This window comes from Bos taurus, chromosome 2 (assembly GCF_002263795.3).
Source record: "Bos taurus isolate L1 Dominette 01449 registration number 42190680 breed Hereford chromosome 2, ARS-UCD2.0, whole genome shotgun sequence".
Classification (NCBI taxonomy): Eukaryota; Metazoa; Chordata; class Mammalia; order Artiodactyla; family Bovidae; genus Bos; species Bos taurus.
The window spans coordinates 84,455,486-84,475,313 of NC_037329.1; the positions used below are offsets into that span (position 1 = coordinate 84,455,486).

General features: G+C 38.0%; 1 protein-coding gene across 4 annotated transcripts in view; it reads right to left on the minus strand.

Moving 5' to 3' along the window:
- The window catches only part of DNAH7 (dynein axonemal heavy chain 7), a 257,550-nt gene that overhangs the window by 80,467 nt on the left and 157,255 nt on the right, over positions 1-19,828 (minus strand). For all 4 annotated transcript variants that reach the window (XM_059874486.1, XM_025001611.2, NM_001143874.1 and 1 more), the window contains 4 exons: positions 14,746-15,076; positions 11,964-12,310; positions 9,372-9,552; positions 6,920-7,105 (listed from right to left, as the gene is read on the minus strand). In XM_059874486.1, the coding sequence (XP_059730469.1) occupies positions 6,920-7,105; positions 9,372-9,552; positions 11,964-12,310; positions 14,746-15,076 (1,045 nt within the window). The remainder of the gene's footprint in view (positions 1-6,919; positions 7,106-9,371; positions 9,553-11,963; positions 12,311-14,745; positions 15,077-19,828) is intronic.

Below are 19,828 nucleotides of genomic sequence, written 5' to 3' on the forward strand. Positions count from 1 at the left end.
CACCTCATCTTAATATCTTCTGCTTCTTTTAGGTCCATACCATTTCTGTCCTTTATCGAGCCCATCTTTGCATGAAATGTTCCCTTGGTATTTCTAATTTTCTTGAAGAGATCTCTAGTCTTTCCCATTCTGTTGTTGTCCTCTATTTCTTTGCACTGATCGCTGAAGAAGGCTTTCTTATCTCTTCTTGCTATTCTTTGGAACTCTGCTTTCAGATGTTTATATCTTTCCTTTTCTCCTTTGCTTTTTGCTTCTCTTCTTTTCACAGCTATTTGTAAGGCCTCCCCAGACAGCCATTTGGCTTTTTTGCATTTCTTTTCCATGGGAATGGTCTTGATCCCTGTCTCCTGTACAATGTCATGAACCTCATTCCATAGTTCATCAGGCACTCTATCTATCAGATCTAGGCCCTTAAATCTATTTCTCAATTCCACTGTATAATCATAAGGGATTTGATTTAGGTCATACCTGAATGGTCTAGTGGTTTTCCCTACTTTCTTCAATTTCAGTCTGAATTTGGCAATAAGGAGTTCATGGTCTGAGCCACAGTTGACAGGTATAGTATGTCATCACAGATGAACTCTGGTTAGAAATTTAAGTGGCTCAATTCAACATCTATAGGAATGTAGCAGCAGAGAATAAGTTAAATTAACATGAGGGCCTCTGAACGAGCCCATAAAAATACAAGCCAAGAACCCTGGCTAATAATCAGGTGGCAAAATAGATGGTGGAAATGGAAAACTGACCATTCAGGGTGATATCTTGTTTGGAAGAAAAGCTATCACAAACCTAGATGGTGTATTAAAAAGCAGACATTACTTTCCTGACAAAGGTCCATATAGTCAAAGCTATGGCTTTTCCAATAGTCATGTATGGATGTGAGAGTCAGACCATAAAGATGGCTGAACACCGAAGAATTGATGCTTTTGAACCGTGGTGCTGGGGAAGACTCTTGAGAGTCTCTTGTACAGCAAGGAGATCAAACCAGTCAATCCTAAAGGAAATCAACCCTGAATATTCATTGGAAGGACTGATGCTGAAGCTGAAGTTCCAATGTTTTGGTCACCTAATGTGAAGAGCCAACTCCTTAGAAAAGCCCCTGATGCTGGGAAAGATTGAAGGCAAGAGGAGAAGGGGACAACAGAGGACAAGATGGTTGAATGGCATCACCAACTCAATGGACATGAGTTTGAGCAAGCTCCAGGAGATGGTGAAGGACAGGGAAACTGGTGTGCTGCAGTCCATGGGGTCACAAAAAGTCAGATGTGACTGAGTGACTGAACAACAATTTGGTGAAAGTATGTATCACCACCAGAGCAGTTTTGACTTTGATTATCGGTAGGGAAAAGATCTCTTTAAAATTTCAAATTAAAACATGTATAATATCATATAAGAAACGAATCGCCAGTCCAGGTTCGATGCAGGATACACGAAGCTTGGGGCTGGTGCACTGGGATGACCCAGAGGGATGGTATGGAAAGGGACGTGGGAGGGGGGTTCAGGATGGGGAACACGTGTACACCCATGGCGGATGCATGTTGATGTATGGCAAAACCAATTCAATATTGTAAAGTAAAATAAATAAATTAATTAATTAAAAAAAAAGAAAAATTAACATTAAAAATCAATTTTAAACGCCACCCCCCCCAAAAAAAAGAAAAGTTCAAATTAATTCAACTCCTGTTGTGTCCTTACAGCCTGTATGTCCTTACAGCAACATAGAATTTTGTCTTTGAGACTGGCATGGGCATTACAATCAAACATGTGGCCCCAGTAATGTCAGGAGAATTGGAATTTTCTACATTTTATCATGAGGAGTACTAGAAAATCTAAAAGGGTGGATGAATAATTGACAACTACTCAGGTTCAAGACTGGACAGAGGGGCTGTAGCTACTTACTATGGGCTCTTGGTATCCAAAACCTTTGATGTTAGAGTGAAAAAATAAAAAAACCAAGATTGTTTTAAAGCCTTTTGCCTCACTTGGGTTTCCTAGTAGCAGACTCTGACATGAAGATTTACGTGAAGTGATTTGTCGGGGTCCAGCCCCAGCTGATCCAGGGTATTCAAAGCGGGGACGGTGTCGGTGACTTATTTAAATATTAATTAGAGATATAAAGAGTAATAGAATGAGGATAGCTCAGCAGGAAAATTCAGTGGAGAAAAGAGGCTGAGTAGCTCGGTTTACGCCGGAAACCAATAAAACTTCAAGACAAGAAGCTTGCACCACTTACGTAGGCCGCAGGTGTCCTTCCATTCTCCCGAAGGAGAGGAGACACTGAGGCCTCCCTGGTTGGATCTTAGAAGCCCAGGCAAAGTTAGTAAGCATGGCGAGCTCTGCACTCCAGATGGAGACTCAGCCAGAGTTTGAGAGAGAGAGAGACATGGGGAGACCAGTCTTTCGAGGAACTGATCCCAATTCTTTATTTTCCAGAGTCTGTTTTTATACACTGAGATGTTATACAAAAGTCACACAGGGTCAGCAGTACTGACTTTTATCAAAGTCAGGTGCTTCATACAAATGTATACAGAGGTATTAGGGGTGTTACATCATCTTCTGGCCAGGGGGGCCTGCTGACAATTTATGACCCTCTCCTTGTGACAGCAGTCAGTCAACACTTATTTCTCCAGGGGTGATTATTCTTAAAACAGACGCCACCCAAATAAAGTTACATTCCTATAGGGTGAGGGTGTAGTGGGTTTTAGTTAAGGAAATAATTTACTTAGCCTAAGGTCTAACGTGATTTATATCAAAGGTTAATACTTATTTCTTCTATATATTCATTAATGTGTATAAGGGCAGGGGATGTGGAGTCTTAGCAACAAACATTGGCTCAACAAATGAAAAACCCTTCACCAATACAATTTCTAATCAGCCCACTATACTTATACTAATGGTTTTCTAACTTTTCTAAGGAACCTGTTTTTAGAAGGTTTAAAGCATCTCGTGCCTCTCACAGTTGGGAGGCTGTGAGCAATCACATGTGGCCGGACAAGCCTGTCAGGCAGGCTAGAGAACCTTCAGAGGAGTTTGTAAGTTTGGAACACTCCTGTCATGCCCAGGAATTATTATTAACTGGAGCTCTAAGTTAACTCCTTCTCCGAAAGAGGTGGTGGGGGACAACCCCCCGTAAAGTCAGAGGTGTAGGTGAGAGCACAAAGTAGTAAAGTAGGCAGGCTCTGGTTATGGGGGTAGATGCTCGAGGATTTCCAGGGGGACTCCTGAGGCTCAATCCCGCCTTTGCGTATGTCGAGCCTCCTTCCTCACGACCTTTGCCACGGGCGGAGTGCCTCCCGCTGGCTCCCCGCAGTGATTTATTAAGGAAGAGATATTAAGAGAGTCAGTATAAGGATGGGGAAGAAGCCAATAAAAGGTGGTGGATTGGCCAAAGTTCTGCACAGGTAGTTTCAGCTTTATCCTATAGTGGGTGTAAGTTATTCCATGGATTTGTGTCAACCAGAAGGAAGGGAGACAGACCTTCAGGCTCTCACATCTGTCTTTCATTAAGGCCCATCTCAAAGGGAAGTAAATTCCCAGGCAATTTTAGCTCTCCAGTTCAGTTCAGTCGCTCAGTCATGTCCAACTCTTTGCGACCCCATGAATTGCAGCATGCCAGGCCTCCCTGTCCATCACCAACTCCCGGAGTTCACCTAGACTCACGTCCATCGAGTCAGTGATGCCATCCAGCCATCTCATCCTCTGTCGTCCCCTTATCCTCCTGCCCCCAATCCCTCCCAGCATCAGAGTCTTTTCCAATGAGTCAACTCTTTGCATGAGGTGGCCAAAGTACTGGAGTTTCAGCTTTAGCATCATTCCTTCCAAAGAAATCCCAGGGCTGATCTCCTTCAGAATGGACTGGTTGGATCTCCTTGCAGTCCAAGGGACTCTCAAGAGTCTTCTCCAACACCACAGTTCAAAAGCATCAATTCTTTGGCGCTCAGCCTTCTTCACAGTCCAACTCTCACATCCATACATGACCACAGGAAAAACCATAGCCTTGACTAGACGAACCTTTGTTGGCAAAGTAATGTCTCTGCTTTTTAATATGTTATCTAGGTTGGTCATAACTTTCCTTCCAAGGAGTAAGCGTCTTTTAATTTCATGGCTGCAGTCCCTATCTGCAGTGATTTTTGAACCCCCCCAAAAAAAGTCTGACACTGTTTCCACTGTTTCCCCATCTATCTCCCATGAAGTGATGGGACCGGATGCTGGGCAAAGTGGGTTCTAAGAACCCAAGGGAAGTCAGCCAAAGTAAACCACAGGCACTGGTTGTTTGATGTGAAAGCACAGGAAGCCAGGTGGGGATCTGGGTAGAGAACTGAAGTTGCTACTATTACCCTTGTGTTTAGAATCAAATGGGAAACTTTTGATGCAGCATAAATTGCCAGCTGCCCTGACCCAGGAGAAAGAGATAAATGATTACAGTGTAGGACGTGGAGAATAAATTCAAAGGAAGGAACAGTGACAGTAGAGACTAGATAAGTAAAAGCCTAGGTTGCTACAGTAAAACAAGGAAGAGATAAAATTGCCTTCAAGTCTTCTTAGATGGGATGGGATGATGTGTCTACTTGAATCAGAGGTGGGGACAGTGGATGTGAGTTCATGGAAGAAGCTATGAGCTTAGATCTTTTGTCTAGCTGAAGTGTTGCTTTGCTTCTGTCAGTAAATTTCAAGGTCTCAGTTCTGGTCTCAGTGCTTTTCAGAAGCATTTGTGTGGGTGGTCAAACTGGTAGCCCTCATTCTAGTGGAAGCAGGTGACTAGGGAGTGAGAACAAGATGCTGTGTTTTGGAAGGAGTCATTGGAGAGGGCTGGATTTGGAGGGGTGCCCCAGAATGCTGACTTTCAGCATGGCACTGGAGGCAGTGCAGACACTCAGGGTACAGTGGGGACTAACAGAGAAGTGTAGGAAGCTCTGCAGCTACTTCTTCCATTAGTCCAAGTTGACGTAGAAGAGTAGAAAGAGGGCTCAGTGAGGATTCGGGTGATGACAAGTCTCATTTCTGCTCTGTCATAAACCAGCTGTGTGGTTATGAGCAATTTTCTTAATCATTATAAGCCTCAGGCTCTAAAACTGTTAAGCAAACAAGTCTAAGACTAGGTAAATAGTGTCATATTAAATGTTAATTATTTGAACTACAAGATGTCAATGCTATCAGTTCAGTTCGGTCGCTCAGTCATATTCAATTCTTTGCAACCCCATGGACTGCAGCACACCAGGCCTCCCTGTCCATCACCAACTCCCAGAGCCTACTCAAACTCACATCCATTGCGTTGATGATGCCATCCAACCATCTCATCCTCTGTCATCCCCTTCTCCTCCGGTCTTCAATCTTTTCCAGCATTAGGGTCTTTTCCAATGAGCTGGTTATTCTCACCAGGTGGCCAAAGTATTGAAGTTTCAGCTTCAGCATCAGTCCCTCCAATGAACACCCAGGACTGATCTCCTTTAGAATGGACTGGTTGGATCTCCTTGCAGTCCATGGGACTCTCAAGAGTCTTCTCCAACACCACAGTTCAAAAGCATCAATTCTTCAGTGCTCAGCTTTCTTTATGGTCCAACTCTCACATCCATACATGACTACTGGAAAAACCATAGCTTTGACTAGACGAACCTTTGTTGGTAAAGTAATGTCTCTGCTTTTTAATATGCTGTCTAGGCTGGTCATAGCTTTTTTTCCAAGGAGCAAGCATCTTTTAATTTTGTGGCTGCACTCACCATCTGCACTGATTTGGGGCCCCCCCAAAATAAAGTCTGTCACTGTTTCCATTGTTTCCCCATCTATTTGCCATAAAGTGATGGGAACAGATGCCATGATCTTAGTTTTCTGAATGTTGAGTTTTAAGCAAACTTCTTCACTCTCCTCTTTCACTTTCATGTAGAGGCTATAATCGTAGATAGTTGTTCAGACACAAATGAAGACAGAAAGCTAAGAAGAATATGAAACTCATGTGCCAGGACAAGGGCTTCGAGAACTCAGAAGCCTGAAGACAGAAGCATGATCAATATGAGGAATTTAAACCAGTTTGGTTAAAAGCAAGCAAACAAACCAAAATAGTGGCCTCCAAGAATCAACCCTACTTAAGAGAAACCTTGAAATCAAGTGAATCTCAACTGAGACCATGAACAAAACAAATGCTTTGTAAAGTGACAAAGCCCCACTTTAGAAGTGGGTTTTCATTTTTCTCTCCTCCCTTGACACCAGAAGCTATTGCCAAATGCTTCAAATTTCTCTTTATTCTCATTGCCTTCTTCTGCTTTGGAAGGGCCATGTCCTGGGTTGTATTCCTAAAGAGAGCTGAAGAATATGCTGGGTCTCATTGAGAAAGAAACTGAAAAGTGGAAGAAAAAAGCCGGGAGAAGAAGTAGGGTTAGGAGTGGGGTCAAGGATAAGACTGAGGCAGAATTCATCAGAGGGGTAGGAATTTGAAGCAGGGAACTTGGTATTTATTTTCTTAGGAAAGATGCCCCTGATCAAAGGCAGGCTCATCTTTTCCTAAACTAAAACTGAAGGTTTAAGATGCTTTAGCTTCTGAAATCATTTGAAAATGATTTATTATTGAGACTCATTGAGAGTATTTGATTAAAAACATCAAAAAAAATCCTGATACCTTTATACTTGTTTATAAGAACTAAAATTTTATTACTAGGGCCTACCATTTCACATGATGTGCTAAAGTAGATCTTTTTGTTTCAAAAACAATTCTAAAACAATTATAAGAGTATTTAATATAGTATTTTTTTGTCACCAAGCTAACTTACTGAATAATTAAAATACACAACTAAAAATCACTTGCGAACATTTTTCTCCCTCATACTTAGCAAGAAATCCAAACAACAACAAAAAAAAATCCAAGATTAATGTTGGATGTACCAGGAGGATCAAGAGGAGACCCTAGAGGTGGACAAGTATTCCCTACCTGTCGATAGTTAGATGTGAAGGCTCCAAGGTAAGCCACGACCCCTGAAGAAACAAGGATGTCCCCCGTCAGGTTGATGTACAGCTGCCCCAACTCCAGAGCTGTCTGGCTCCATCGTGTTTTCTCACCCCCAAGGCCTCCGATCAATTGTTCAGCTCGTTCTAGCTTTTTGCTGCACAGGTCAACCTCAAAAATAGAAGTAAACTTTTATCAACACCAAAAGTAGAGTAAGTTAAAAATTCTGCCAGATTTTAACCCCAGGGATACATTTTTAAATTACAAAGTCACACCTCAAGTTTTCCTTTTTTAGCTCTCTGTGGAAGAAAAACGTGCAGTAGTAGTTCACTGTGAAGACTGGAGAGTCCATGATCTTTTAGACTTTTTTCATAGTAAAGAGAGTGTTTTAATCTAATTTGTGAAACTCATAACAGGTATTTATCATATAACACAAACAACTGCTCTATTTAAGGAAATGAGCTATGGTTATGAGACACTGAAAGTTTTACCCTCCATTTTAATAATCAAAGTGCATTTTATTTTAAATATTCTATGAACGTTTCCCCCTAATTTAACTTACAGTTGATTTAATGATAATTTTAAAGGTTAAATGTTTAAAGGTTTTAATAATTTATGCTTACTTACAAAGCACAGTTTCCAAGCTGCTAAATTGTGTCAGCCTACTCAGACACTTGCAATTAACCTTAAATTAGGACATCAGTCAATAGCTGAGAGCCTACTTTGTGCATAAGGCTGTCAACCAAGTTTGATTATACATAATTAAGCAATGTTATTTTCAAAAAAGAGGAAGGATAATTACAAATGTGGAAAACTTGGGCAAAAGTCATTTTAAACCATGCAATAGCAATGTTCCAGTGGAATATCTGAATTATTTTCATTAATTATAAGTGACTTATCATTATTTTTAGAGTATGACAAGATTAAGTAAAGGTTATCTTAAAGTTCAAAATAAAATAATTTACATGAAAAGAAGTAAATTATTGATAAAAATAGAGACATTTAGATTATTTTAGAATGAGAATTTGGCTTGTACTTTTTCCTATGCTATTAATATTTATATTAATAATAACAAATGCCTTTAGTGTTAAACATATAGAATACCATAAGAGTTTATATAAAGATGGGTTTAAAAAAAGCAGAAGGTATGTAATTAGTAAGATTTTTGACACTTCTTTAAAAACCTTTCCTGTTAATTTTCCCTCTTTTTTTTTTTTTAATTTTCCCTCTTTTTATTACCTTTTGCATCCTGGTTTCTTTCTTCACACATTCTTCTCTCAACTAAAATGTTAAATCAGGTCTTGGACCATAATAAAGTTGTCATCAGAAACTACTATGTAAAAAATTTTAACCAAAATTTCTCTTCCAAAAGCAAGCTTTTAGTACACATATTCATTTTACATTACCATAATTTTATAACATTTTATTATGAAAAACAAATAATTTCAAACATACAGCACAGTTGAAAAATGTTTACAGTGAGCAACCACATATCTATCTGTTAGTGATATTATTTAAACAAAAATTGATCACTTGAAGACCATGTCAAATAATAGGACACATTTTTAAGATTAGCACAATATCACAGATTGTACAAATACAGAATTTGTGCACATATTGTACAGAAAGAAGCAGCCTAGTAGGATGGGAAAGAGAAAAGTATTAGAGTCAGATTGCCTGGACTTGGATCTAAACTTAGAAACTGGGTTGACCATGAGCAAGTTGCTTAACTTTTCTGTGCTTTAGTTTCTAGAAAATAATCTAAAAAGATTACCTCCCTCAGAAAGCTTTTGTGAGAATCAGTAACATAATATACATTGCTCTCAGAACAATAGTGCCTTGCACATGATAAGCACTCAATAAATGTTGACTGTATATCAAGATACTTGGACTTTTCTGGGGAACATAATCAGATCCTAGCAATTACTTTTTACAAAAGGTATCACTAAGTTGGAGTAATGATTTTAGTCTTAAAAACATTTCCAGTGGACACAGTATGGTTCTGGGTGTTGAGTTCTAATCTCAGCTCTGCCATTAACTTTCACATAACTGTTACTTAACAGTTTGGTTTTCCATTCTCTCACTCATAATGAAGAATGATTTAAATAATTTAGCTCAATATTCTAGTAATCTATAGTAGAGATGGTTGGCGATTTTTTTCTTTTTGTGGGATAAAGAGCCAGAAGATAAATATTATAGGCTTCATGGACCAAAAGGCAAAACTGAGGATATTATATAGAAACTTGTATAATCATTTAAAAATGTCAAAGTTATTATTAGCTTGTGGGCCATACAAAGGTGGGTTTATCCTGTGGTCCACTGCTTGCCAACTCCTGACCAGGAAGAAAACAGTATTGCTGTTTTTGTAGCTGCGTGAACATTATTTTTATTTAGAGTAACTGAAGATGTGCCTATGTCTTTCTGTATTATACTATACCTGGTTTTCTAAGTCAGCTTTCTTTTGTTTATTTAGTTCGAGTGTGTCCTGAAGCCTGGCCAGCTTGTCCTGAACATCCCGAAGTGCTGCCTGCTTCTTTTTGAGACCATCCATAGCAATTTTAAGCTCCCCTTCAGCTGCAGCCAGTTTTATCTTTTTGGGAGCTACAATTTTTGCCACTCTGCCAAAAGTAAAATTGGAAAATTAAATACATGTTTAATATTCTAGTGTACTTTCCATCACTGAATTTACTTTTTAATTTTTTTAAATTATGAAAGAATGATAACACATTTACAGGAAACTTGGAAAATACAGAACAAGATTATGTATAGCTCTACTATATATTACAATTATTTTAAGTAAATACATTAAGATTTTTAGGTAGAGTTTCAATATCAAACTCCCCAAATTAGTAGAACATACAGAAAGGTAGAAGGATATAGTAGACCTGAAGAGCACTGTGAACCAATTCAACATAATTAAGATTTACACAATTTTCACACAATAGTAGAATACATGAATTACTTTTCTAAAATCCTTATTATAACTCAAAACACATCTTCACATAAAACCTATACTGATTTCTATATCTTACATTTAACAAAGTTAATACCAGCAATAAAATGATTCTCAAAATAGATATCAAATATATATAATATTTTCAAATAAGTGATTGCATATGTGTGTTAGTCACTCAGTCATGTCTGACTCTTTGCGACCCCATGGACTACGGCCCGTCAGGCTTTTCTGTCCCATGGAATTCTCCAGGCAGGGTATCTTCCCGACCCAGAGATTGAACCCGGGTCTCCTGCATTGCAGGTAGATTCTTTACTGTTTGAGTCACCAGGAAAACCCCTAAATAAGTGATTTTTTTTAAACCATAGATAAATATTAAATTGTTGCCAGTGTCAATTTTGGTGATTTTGGAAAAGGAGAATAAGCACATACATGTAAAATAGTACAGTGTTTATGTAAACCAGTCTAACTCATTAAGGCTTAATAACAATGAAGAAAGGAAGGGTATTTTATTTATGTCATTTTGTTCTTTCATTTTAATTTTTATTATTTTGTAGATTAATCTTATTATTTTATTTTCATCTCAAAATAGTTAAAATGATACTGTATACACCCTCTTCTTCAGTTCCCCAACTCTTTTGTTTTTTCTCTTCTAGGCTTATTATATACATATAACAATGATGCTCCTGTCTTTATATTTTACTTTTTTTCAAATATCAGAATATACCCTTAACTAAAACCAGATATCTTATAAATATGTATGTCAGTAATAAAAGGGACTATATAGGGGAAATTACAGATCTAAATTCTCTTCTAGAAAATGGAATCAGTGGGGTTACCATTCTAAATAAATGTATGTGTGCATGTGTGCTCAGTTGCTCAACTGTGTCTGACTCGTTGTGACCCTTTGGACTATAGCCCACCAGGCTCCTCTGTCCATGGGATTTTTCAGGCAAGAATACTGGAGTGAATTGCCATTTCCTCTTCCAGGGGATCTTCTTAACCCAAGGATCTAACCTGTGTCTCCCACATCTCCTGCATTGCAGGCAGATTCTTTACAGCTGAGCCATCAGGGAAATCCAAATAAATGATAAAACACTAAATTAAAATTTATCATTAACAGAATACATCATTGTCCAAAACATATATAGCATGTAATATAGATGTACACATCTCACAAATAGAATTGTGAGATTTAAAGATATCCTGTAATAGTTGCTTTTCAAAGGAATAACCAACAGTTTTTACTGTTTTGTATATGATATAAATGTTTCTCATATAATCATCCATATAGGCTGTTTGTTTCATCAAAGACTGTACATTAGGTGTTGTTTTCAAAATGTGGTCCAAGACATGTCCCCTCCCCCTCGGGACTCCAATGAGGCTCTCCCTGTCAACTAAACATCTGTGTGAGGCTGTATTTTCTTCATATACTTTAGTCAAAACAACAGCCCACCACAGATTGAATGAAGAAGCAGATCTGAGAATCCAGCTGTCTTCTCTTAAAGAACATAGTAAAGAGATTTGCAAAAGTATAAAATGCCACCACTTTTCTTCCAAAATTTTTTGAAAATGTGGACTTTAAAAAAGAAGTATTTATGTAAAGTATATGTTGCTTTTTAGAAATGAATCAGTAAATAATTTTTTTTTAATTCTCACTTTTAATTTCTAATATATTGATAAAAAGGTTGGGGGTCTATAATCATTTTTTAGAGTGTAAAAGGTTGAGATGGTTAGATGCCATCACCACCAAATCAATGGACATGAGTTTGAGCAAACCCTGGGAGATAATGAAAGACAGGGAAGCCTGGTGCTCCTCAGTCCATGGAGTTGCAAAGAGTCAGACATGACTTAGCCACTGAACAAAAACAACAAAATGTTGCTGAGTCCAAAAAGTGTAAATATCATTGTGTTATACTATGTAGTTGGTATAATCTTGCCTCCAGTAAACATGTCAGAGCAGGCATTAGACCTGACTTTCTGAGGAGTCTCTCACCTATGTAGTTCATAGGTTTTATAGTACCTGAAGAACCAATCTGAAAAAAAAAGTTTGTTTTCTTTTTTCTCACTACTTACTTATCATATGAATCCATTGCTATGACCCATTTGCACAGACCTTCGGCTGCTGTGGAAGCATTTCTTATCTTTTCTGGAACAAAATCTGGATTTGGAATATAATTTTTTCTTATGATGTTCATGTAAGCTGGAGGAATATTGTCCTTGTCATATTCATGAAGTGACTGCAGAAATCGAATGTCACCCAGAAGTCTTTTGGCAGGACCCCAGAAATCCTCAATCTTTTTCCCTGTACCTGTTGGGTCAGGGATTTTGTCGGCTTTGATGCCTTTCAAGATGCATATAGCTTCCATTACAAGCTTGACACCAGCGGGAGGACTCTTCATGGATTTTACCACTGTAATGTCCTTGAAATAACAACATGCAAGAATTGTTTACATTGACTTGTGTGGTTCCTATTTTCAAACTAAGCCATAAGATAGAAACTCGCTACTCACTGACAGTGAAGTGTCAGAAACTGCTGACAGTGATAGAATTGTATCATGAAGTGCTGAGAAGTTGATCTCAAAGGCAAAGTTAAAAATAAAAAAGAGTAATGGGAAAATACCCTGAGATCACTCACGACATGAAATCCACTTCAAGAACACATGAAAGAGCTTTTTATTGACTGTACCAAAGTAAGAGCTTTGCTGCTTCTTAAAAACTATACAAGTTATAGATGCAAACAGAGAAATATAGAGAAACTGTACATATGTCTCCTGTAAAACCAATCACATATAGTTAACTCCTGTAAACATCTTACTTTATATTTCTCTACATCTTTTTCATGTGTATATGCTATAAACCAGTGTATCTGCCCTATTTTAACCGGTGGAATCATAGTATATCTAATATACATGCTGTTTTAAACTGTTCTATTTTAATAATATATAATAAACATACTCTTGTGCTAGTAAACATTTACATCATTTTTAATGCTGCATAGCTTTCTGATGTATAGATATGAACCATAATTCTAACACTCCATGCCTTTTTCTTTTTTACTATTACAATTAAAATCTTAATTTTTTTTTAAAGCTTTTGACAAATATTGACAAACTGATCTGCAGAAAATATATAAGGGTGCCTGTTTTATTACATATACCCTTAACAACACGGGTAAGCATTCTATCAGGCAAAAGAAATTTTATTTTGATTTGTATTTCTTTGGGGGCTTCCCTGGTAGCTCAGCTGGTAAAGAATCCACCTGCAATTCAGGATACCCTGGTTCAGTTCCTGGGTTGGGAAGATCCGATGGAGAAGGGACATGCTACCTACTCCAGTATTCCTTAGGCTTCCCTGGTGGTTCAACTGGTAAAGAAACCACCAGTGGTTTTACTGGAGTGGCTACCCACTCCAGTATTCTGTCCTGGAGAATTCCATGAACTGTATAGACTTTAAATACAAGTGAGATATGATGTATTTTCATACCCTTATTAACTATTTGTGTTTCCTCCTTTTTGAATTGGTACTTCTTTATATCATTTACTATATTATGTTAGAGCTACTTTTTTCCCTTAGTGATTTGTAAGAGCTTTACACACAGAAGTATATTAATATTTTATTTGCCATGCAGTTGAAAGATTTTTTCCCTTAGTGTTTCTAAACTTCTATCCGTGGTGTTTATATGAAATAAAATGTGTTGATTTTTAGGTACTAAAATTCATTACTTTTTTTAGGTACAAAAATGTACCATTACATTTTTAGGTACAAAAATTCTCTTATTTTTGAAAAATACAAGAGAGTATCCAGAGCACATATATTACAAACAATATTGCTTAGTGTTTTCTTCTCTGATTTCTCTTATACCAAAGAAATCTTCAGTCCTAGTTTATATTCCACAATTATTAACATCTGACCTACATTTGATACTATTTTATAATATAATATAACTATTTATATTTAAATTTCTATCTGAAACCTATTTTGGAGGAAGGTGTGAAGAAAAGATCTAACACATCCTCTCCCGTGTGTGCATGTGAAAGTCATTCAGTCGTGTCCAACTCTTTACCACCCCATGGACTATAAAGTCCATGGAATTCTCCAGGCCAGAATACTGGAGTGGGTAGCCTTTCCCTTCTCCAGGGAATCTTCCCAACCCAAGGATTGAACCCAGGTCTCCTGAATTGCAGGTGGATTCTTTACCAGCTGAGCCACAAGGGATGTCCCATCTTCTAGTAATTTACGCAAAAGTTTAGCTGAGATTGCCAACGCTATTTTTCAAAATTCATCTTAATCTTTCTTAAATGAAATGTTCCCTTTCATGTTTTAATTTTTAATACTGTCAAAGCTATATTATTATAAAACAAAACATTTTGTTTTATTTTATAACATTATAAATTTTATACTAACAATTATTATAAATTATTAAAAATCATACATAACTTGTCATATATATCACACACACAAAAAACCCACTGACAAACACTGACACCCCACCTTACCATATATACTGTAAGGCATATCTAGCTACAAGTTTCTAAATATGAAAAAGTGTACATAAAATAAAAGTGTATATTCATGCCCCTGTCAATTAAAGTTGCTCTGCAAAGTTCCTGAAATAATGATTGTTGTATGGTTGTTTAGAACATTTGGAAACTTTCTTTTCAAAACTGTCTTAGTCTTGCATGTCCATTTCTTTTTCCAGGTCAATTAGGGAATCTTTTGGCCAATTTGAAAATGATTTTAATCACATTCAACGTGGAGACTTTGGAAAGACAGACCAAACTGCAGCACACAATGGTAAGCACTTCCTTAAGTTATGCCAACAGGTCTCCCAGCAAGCCCACAGCTGTGCTCTTACCTGTGCAGTGAGGGTGTCAAGGGCTGTCAGTGCTGACTCTAATATGGGCAAAGCCCCCGCCAGGTCAGCATCACATTCATCTTTAATGGCTTTGGCAGCCATAGCTTGTTCATTTGCTATTGTTTCATCAGCTTTCACGATTTTTTCAGTTTTGGAAACTTCTACCGATTCCCTCTCAATGATCAACATCATTTCATCAACCTCTTTGCTAGCAACTTTTAACTGAGGATGTAGAGCCTCTAACTCGAATTGCATTGTGGCTACTTGAGATGCAGCAGAATCCAGTTTATCCAAACCCACTTCATACCTCTTTTTCATTTTCATGACTTCACTGAAAGCAAAGAGATAAAACAAGGCTAGCTGTCAGGCTCTAGGCTTCTTCTTTAAGGAAAAAAATAAGTATTCTTTAGCTTTTCAGATTTTTTTCAAGGCATAACTAAAGAAGTGGACCTACTGTATAGCACAGGGAACTATAATCAATATCTTGTAATAAACTATAATGGAAAAGAATCTGAAAAATCACACACACACACACACACACACATATATGTAACTTAATCCCTTTGCTTAACCCCTGAAACTGACACAACGTTGTAAATGAAGCATACTTCAACTTTAAAAAAGTGGTTTGAAAGATCTTTGCATAAATCAACAGTTGGTAAAAAATACGAACTCTAGAATTTTAGATTGTGTACAATTAAAAGCAGACAGTATGTCTTGGGATTTTGTGTACTGCCAGTATTATCACAGTATCCAGGCATATAACAAATTCAAAAGAAAAATATACTAAGTATAAAGCAAGGAGCCTCCTCCATTAAGATGAATGATGTGCCTCTGTAATTAGTCATCTTGGGAAGTTTATTCCAACAACAATATTTTCCTTAAGATCTTTTTATAATCAATTATTTTAAATAAACTTCAGTACCCAAAATATATTGTTTGAACATTGCCAAATGTGGCACATAATTTTAATATGTGTTAAGTATCTTGAAATAGGAATTTTTCATTTAAAATACAAGTGGCCAAAGAATAAAGTTCAATTCTTTTTTGGTACAAAATTCTTATAAAGTAATAATAATTGATTTCAAAATAATATAATATTTTAATATACTTTAAATTTTTGATTTGCATTCATATATGTTCCAGAGATAAGTACACATCATGAGTAGAAAAAAATGCTTCTTTATAATTTGTTTCATTTTAAATATATGAGATGCCATAATGTCTCAAAGTAAAAAGTGATGCATTTTAGAAATTCTCTTCAAAAAGTAGGTTGGCATTGGTAACTAACCAACCTGATAATTGTCTAAAGATGGAAGCATACTCTTCAACTGAGTGATTAACTGGTTTGAGCCAGAAAACTGAAAAGGCTGTCACTGAAAAAAAAGAAAACATTGCAAGTTGGGACCTGTTACACTTCTGTGATAAGTTGATTCCTCTGAGCAAAATATGTTACAGCAATGTGAACTGAGGAGACTCGAGAGAGGATACCATATAATCTGTGAGTTTGATTTCAGTGGAACCCTTGTGGAGCAAGCACAGGAAAGGTCTGGCCCCCGGCCACCATGAAGCAGTTTCAGTGTGGTGGCTCAACCCACGGGACCCCTTGTTGGCTAAAACACTGGTTTCCTGGGAGGGAATCTGAGCACTTGCTTCTAGGTTACAATACTGCTGCTGCTGCTAAGTCACTTCAGTAGTGTCTGACTCTGTGTGACCCCATAGAAGGCAGCCCACCAGGCTCCCCCATCCCTGGGATTCTCCAGGCAAGAACACTGGAGTGGGTTGCCATTTCCTTCTCCAATGAATGAAAGTGAAAAGTGAAAGTGAAGTCTCTCAGTCGTGTCCGACTCTTCGCGACCCCATGGACTGCAGCCCACCAGGCTCCTCCATCGATGGGACTTTCCAGGCAAGAGTACTGGAGTGGGTTGCCATTGCCTTCTCCGAAGGTTACAATACTACTTGGCTATAAAGATATCTGAAGACTTCAGCTATTAAGGGAAGAGTAACTACAGGGTTACTGTAATTGGAAAAGGTCAGTTTTCACTCCAATCCCAAAGAAAGGTAATGCCAAAGAATGCTCAAACTATCGCACAATTGCACTCATCTCACACGCTAGTAAAGTAATGCTCAACATTCTCCAAGCCAGGCTTCAGCAATACATGAACCGTGAACTTCCAGATGTTCAAGCTGGATTTAGAAAAGGCAGAGGAACTAGAGATCAAATTGCCAACATCTGCTGGATGATCGAAAAAGCAAGTGAGTTCCAGAAAAACATCTACTTCTGCTTTATTGATTATGCCACCCCTTTGACTGTGTGGATCACAAGAAACTGTGGAAAATTCTTAAAGAGATGGGAATACCAGACCATCTGACCTGCCTCCTGGGAAATCTGTATGCAGGTCAGGAAGCAACAGTTAGAACTGGACATGGAACAACAGACTGGTTCCAAATTGGGAAAGGATTGCGTCAAGGCTGTATATTGTCACCCTGCTTATTTAACTTCTATGCAGAGTACATCATGAGAAATGCTGGGCTGGATGAAGCACAAGCTGAAATCAAGATTGCCAGCAGAAGTATCAATAATCTCAAACATGCAGATGACACCACTCTTATGGCAGAAAGCAAAGAACTAAAGAGCCTCTTGATGAAAGTGAAAAGGAGAGTGAAAAAGTTGGTTTAAAACTCAACATTCAGAAAACTAAGATCATGGCATCTGGTCCCATCACTTCATGGCAAATAGATGGGGAAACAATGGAAACAATGACAGACTTTATTTTGGGGGGCTCCAAAATCACTGCAGATGGTGATTGTAGCCATGAAATTAAAAGATCCTTGCTCCTTGGAAGAAAAGCTATGACCAACCTAGACAGCATATTAAAAAGCAGAGACATTACTTTTCCAACAAAGGTCCGTCTAGTCAAGGCTATGGTTTTTCCAGTAGTCATGTATGGATGTGAGAGTTGGACTATAAAGAAAGCTGAGAGCTGACGAATTGATGCTTTTGAACTGTGGTTTTGGAGAAGACTCTTGAGAGGCTCTTGGACAGCCAGGAGATCCAACCAGTCCATCCTAAAGGAAGTCAGTCCTGAATATTCATTGGAAGGACTGAAGGTGAAACTCTAATACTTCTGCCACCTGATGCAAAGATCGGACTCATTGGAAAAGACCCTGATGCTGGGAAAGATTGAAGGCAGGAGGAGAAGGGGATGACAGAGGATGAGATGGTTGAATGGCATCACCAAATCAATGGACATGAGTTTGAATAAACTCTGGGAGTTGGTGATGGACAGGGAGGCCTGGCACGCTGCAGTCCATGGGTTGTAAAGAGTTGGACACGACTGAGTGACTTAACTGAACTATATGGTGGGGAATTCTAGTAGAGGCAAAGGAGAACATTTTTAAAAAGAGGAAATTTGCAATGTCATCAAGAATATATAAAAATGCCTAGAAAAGTATTATTTTCAACTTTTCTCTGTTTGTATCTCATTTTTACAATCTTTCTTCCAGTTAGGGTGGCCTGAAATACTGTGAGCATATAGTCAAAGAGAGATATAAGTGATGCCTCCCAATTAATCAGACTCTCCAAGAGGTTTTGATCCTCCTGGATAGGAAAATACTGGGGGAGAAAAGCAAGATTCCATTAGGTTAAAATCCTAAGATCTAAATGGAAAGATAATATCTTGACAGTCAAAGAAATAATAAAATTCAGTCAAGTTATGTAGTAGCCTTGGGTGGAACTTGCAGATTTCACTAGGAGATGGAAAGAATGCTATTGGTATGATTCAATACGGGGTGTGGACCATGATGCATAGGAAGCTATGACACCTCTGCTGTAGAAGGCATTACCAAAGTCACTGTAAATATTGCTGAGAAGTTTCCCACCAGTCTAGATAGCATCTTAGATAATACAAGAAAAAGTACTTCAAAATGCCTGAGATAATGAGATAGCCATAGGAAAATTTAGAAAGATCTACAGTTAATATGCAAAAATTAACTTATTTTTTTTTTGTCAAGGACTCTGTGCACATTTGGTGTTTCAAGTATATTTAATATTTAAAGGACATCAGTCCTAGGTATTCATTGGAAGGACTGATGTTGAAGCTGAAACTCCAATGCTTTGGCCACCTGATGCGAAGAGCTGACTCATTTGAAAAAACCCTGATGCTGGAAAAGATTGAGGGCAGGAGGAGATGGGGGCGACAGAGGATGAGATGGTTGGATGGTATCACCAACTTGATGGACATGAGTTTAGGTGAGCTCCGGGGGTTGTTGATGGACAGGGAGGCCTGGCGTGCTCCGGTTCATAGGGTGGCAAAGAGTCGGACACAACTGAGCAACTGAACTGAGCTGAACTGAACTTGTACCTCAATATATATGTGTGTGTGTTGCTCAGATGTGTTCAACTCTGCAACCCCATGGACTGTAGCCCTCCAGGCTCCTCTCTCTATGGAATTCTCCAGGCAAGAATACTCAAGTGGATAGCCATTCTTTTCGCCAGGAGACTTTTCTAATGAGTCTCCTGCACTGCAGGGACATATTTTACTGTTTGAGCCACCAGGGAAGCCCTGATAATTGAGCATAATTGAGCAACAGAGTTAATTTGTATTTTTAAGTAAAAAAAAAAATCCCATCAAGTCTATAGGTAATAGTCAAACACTTAAAAAAACTTAAGGCTTACCATATGTGTAAGTTTAACTTACCAGATTTTATATAAATTAAGTACCTAGGAAAGTTCAGTTTGTTAAATCAGGGTAATAATAATATTAAAATTTATAAATGTAATATGTAAATTGCTTAAATAAATTTCACTAGTAAAAGACCTCCTTAAAGGTGGTTAGTAAAACTTCTAAACACCTAACTTTATAAGTAATTTACTTTTACATCTTATAATATATATGTGTGTCTGTGTGGAAAGTGTGTTATGTGCTCAGTCATGTCTGACTCGGTGACCCCACGGACTGTAGCCCACCAGGCTCCTCTGTCCATGGAACTTTCTAGGCAAGAATACCAGAATGGGTTGTCATTTCCTCCTCCAGGGGATCTTCCTGACCCAAGGAGACGGAGTATTAATTTTTAGAATCAA